General features: G+C 38.1%; 1 protein-coding gene across 1 annotated transcript in view; it reads right to left on the minus strand.

Moving 5' to 3' along the window:
- Nucleotides 1–2,270: 2,270 nt before the first annotated feature.
- Nucleotides 2,271–2,482, minus strand: part of LOC103374489 (kalirin-like) — a gene marked incomplete at its 3' end in the record, with an annotated part of 24,842 nt that continues 24,630 nt past the window's right edge. Inside the window, exon 40 of the mRNA XM_008304573.1 lies at nt 2,271–2,451. Within this exon, the coding sequence (XP_008302795.1) occupies nt 2,271–2,451 (181 nt within the window). The remainder of the gene's footprint in view (nt 2,452–2,482) is intronic.

Here is a 2,482-nt window from a genome sequence, read left to right on the forward strand (position 1 = left end):
CACACCACAGCGCTGTAGTCGTCAGTGAACCAGTCGAACCAGTCTCTCATTCATTCCCTACCTCTCTCTCTCTCTCTCTCTCTGTCTAAACTAACCTCCTCGATCGTCCTCTCCCACAATCCATCTCCAGACACAACAATCCCAGCATGCACCTCTGCTGCTGCTGCACCGCCGCATGCTGCTGCTGCTGCTGTGGCGCCATGCGGCCAACAGAGCCGAGCAGCACAGACACAGCAGGAAAGTACAAGGGGGCGTGGCTAAGAGGTGTGGCTAGTCTACAAGGGGGCGTGGCTATACGGAGGGGGCGTGGCCAGAGGGTTTCAGTGTGAGGACAACAGAGAGCAGGGGCGGGGCTAAATCGAAAAGGAGCCAAGTGGTGGGTGTGGCCTATCGCTTCCTGTATTATCTGAAGGTTAATAAAACTAAAACAGAACAAACAGAAATAAAAAGAAATGACGAGAATGAAAAGCTGGGGGAGAAAATGAAGAAACAAAAAAGTAAAATAGAAAAATGAAACAACAACAACGACTATAAACAAACAACAACATCTATAAATAGACAACAACTATAAATAAACAACAACAAAGTAGTTTTACTGAAGAAATGAGACGTGAATAAAAATAAACCAGAGAGGCTTTATTTTTAAACGTCCCTTTGTTTTAGGAAGAAACCCAGCAGGAGACCACACACACACACACACACACACACACATACACACATACACACACACACTCAAACAGGAAGTTAAACTGCAGATTCCTGAAACTCCTTCAGGTCAAAGTTTAACCTGAAACTACTTTTAACCTTCTGGTGGACCGTCTGTGTGTGTGTCTGTGTGTGTCTGTGTGTGTGTGTGTGTGTGTCTGTGTCTGTGTGTGTGCGTGTGTGTCTGTGTGTGTGTGTGTGTGTGTGTGTGTGTGTGTGTTTTCTGTTGTCAGACCAGATCCCCGTCGGTCCAAAGCTGCCGTTCTTTCAGACTGAAGCTTCTTTTCTTGACCTTTACACTGAAATCTGCTCTGACATGCTTGTCAGACATTTTATTTCTATTTATTGCAAATTCTTTAAGTGAAATTTTATTTGTATTTTCTGTCATTTTATTTATAAATTTCAGGCATTTAAAAAAATGTTTTGCTTATTTATATCAAAATATATTTACTTTTTTCAGAATAATATTTTTCAGACATGAATTTTATTTTTTAACATATTTTAAATTAAACATATTTATATATTTTGAATTGTGTTCATAAATTTGATATTATTATACTCATTTATTTCATTTATATCTTTCAGACATCTTTTTATATTTTTCAAACACTGACTTAAATTTTATTGAAAAATAATTTATAACTTTTTATTTCTATTTCTGTAATTTCATTTAGATTTATTTATTTATACTTCTTACAATGCGTCTGTATTTTTCACATGTTTTTATTCATAAATGTATTTATATATATTTAGGACATCTGGATTTTTTCGACGTTTTGTTTGTATGTTTCTGGGTTTGTTAATATCTATTTTTGGTATTTTTTAGCTCCTGTGGCGCCGTTGGAGGTTGTTAAACTCAAAACTGCTTTCATTTGTTTTTTAGGCGCATCGACACGACCTCTGCCACTCGTCTGTTTAAAACGTGGATTTAAATGTTTATCCGACGGCCAGGAAGCGAGACAAACGGCGGCCGTGAGGATGTTTAAAGCTTCTGCTCAAACAGGACGTCGGACGGATTTCTGCGTGAAACATCCGTCTGTCCAAAGTCTCGCTGCGTTCACACTTTTCCTGCTGCTTTATTCTTAATTTTATGAACTGCTGAACATTTGTCTTCGTGTTCCTCAAAATATTTCTTCATATCTTTGTCATATTTTCAAACATTTTTTTCAAATCCTTCTGAGGTAGAACTTTTTTCATAAGATACAGGCTTTGTTTTTTTTAGACAATTTTAATTTTTGAAATATTTCGTTTTTTATTTTCAGGAACTTTATTTATATTTTTAGGAAAATGTCTTTGTGTATTTTATACATATGTGTTGCATCTTATTCATGTTTAAAATGTTTTATTAGTATTTTTATGAAAACGTATTTTTTTCCGTTTTAATTGTTGGTCAGTTATTGTATTTAAATGTAAATGAAAATAGATTTATATTTTGTAAACATCACATATCTCCTTTAAAATGTGTTTTATTATTGCCAATATAATCTATCAATGTTTTTCTCACATGTATCGACACCATTGACAGTAATCTGAGTATGTGAGCAGGATGTAATCCGATTACTGACCCCTGCCGGTGCTGGACGAGGAGTTGGAGGTGGTGGTGGTGGAGGAGGAGTTGCAGGAGGAGGAGGTGGTGGTGGTGGAGGAGGTGCTGGAGGCCGTGGTGGAGGCTGGAACCAGGCCCTCCATGTCGGCCGCACTGTGGGAGTGTGACAGGCAGAGGGCGCTCATCGGCAGCAGGCCCTCCTGGAGACAAGACGATCATTTTAACTCACTG

Source organism: Stegastes partitus, unplaced genomic scaffold (assembly GCF_000690725.1).
Source record: "Stegastes partitus isolate 25-593 unplaced genomic scaffold, Stegastes_partitus-1.0.2 Scaffold2257, whole genome shotgun sequence".
NCBI classification, from domain to species: Eukaryota; Metazoa; Chordata; class Actinopteri; family Pomacentridae; genus Stegastes; species Stegastes partitus.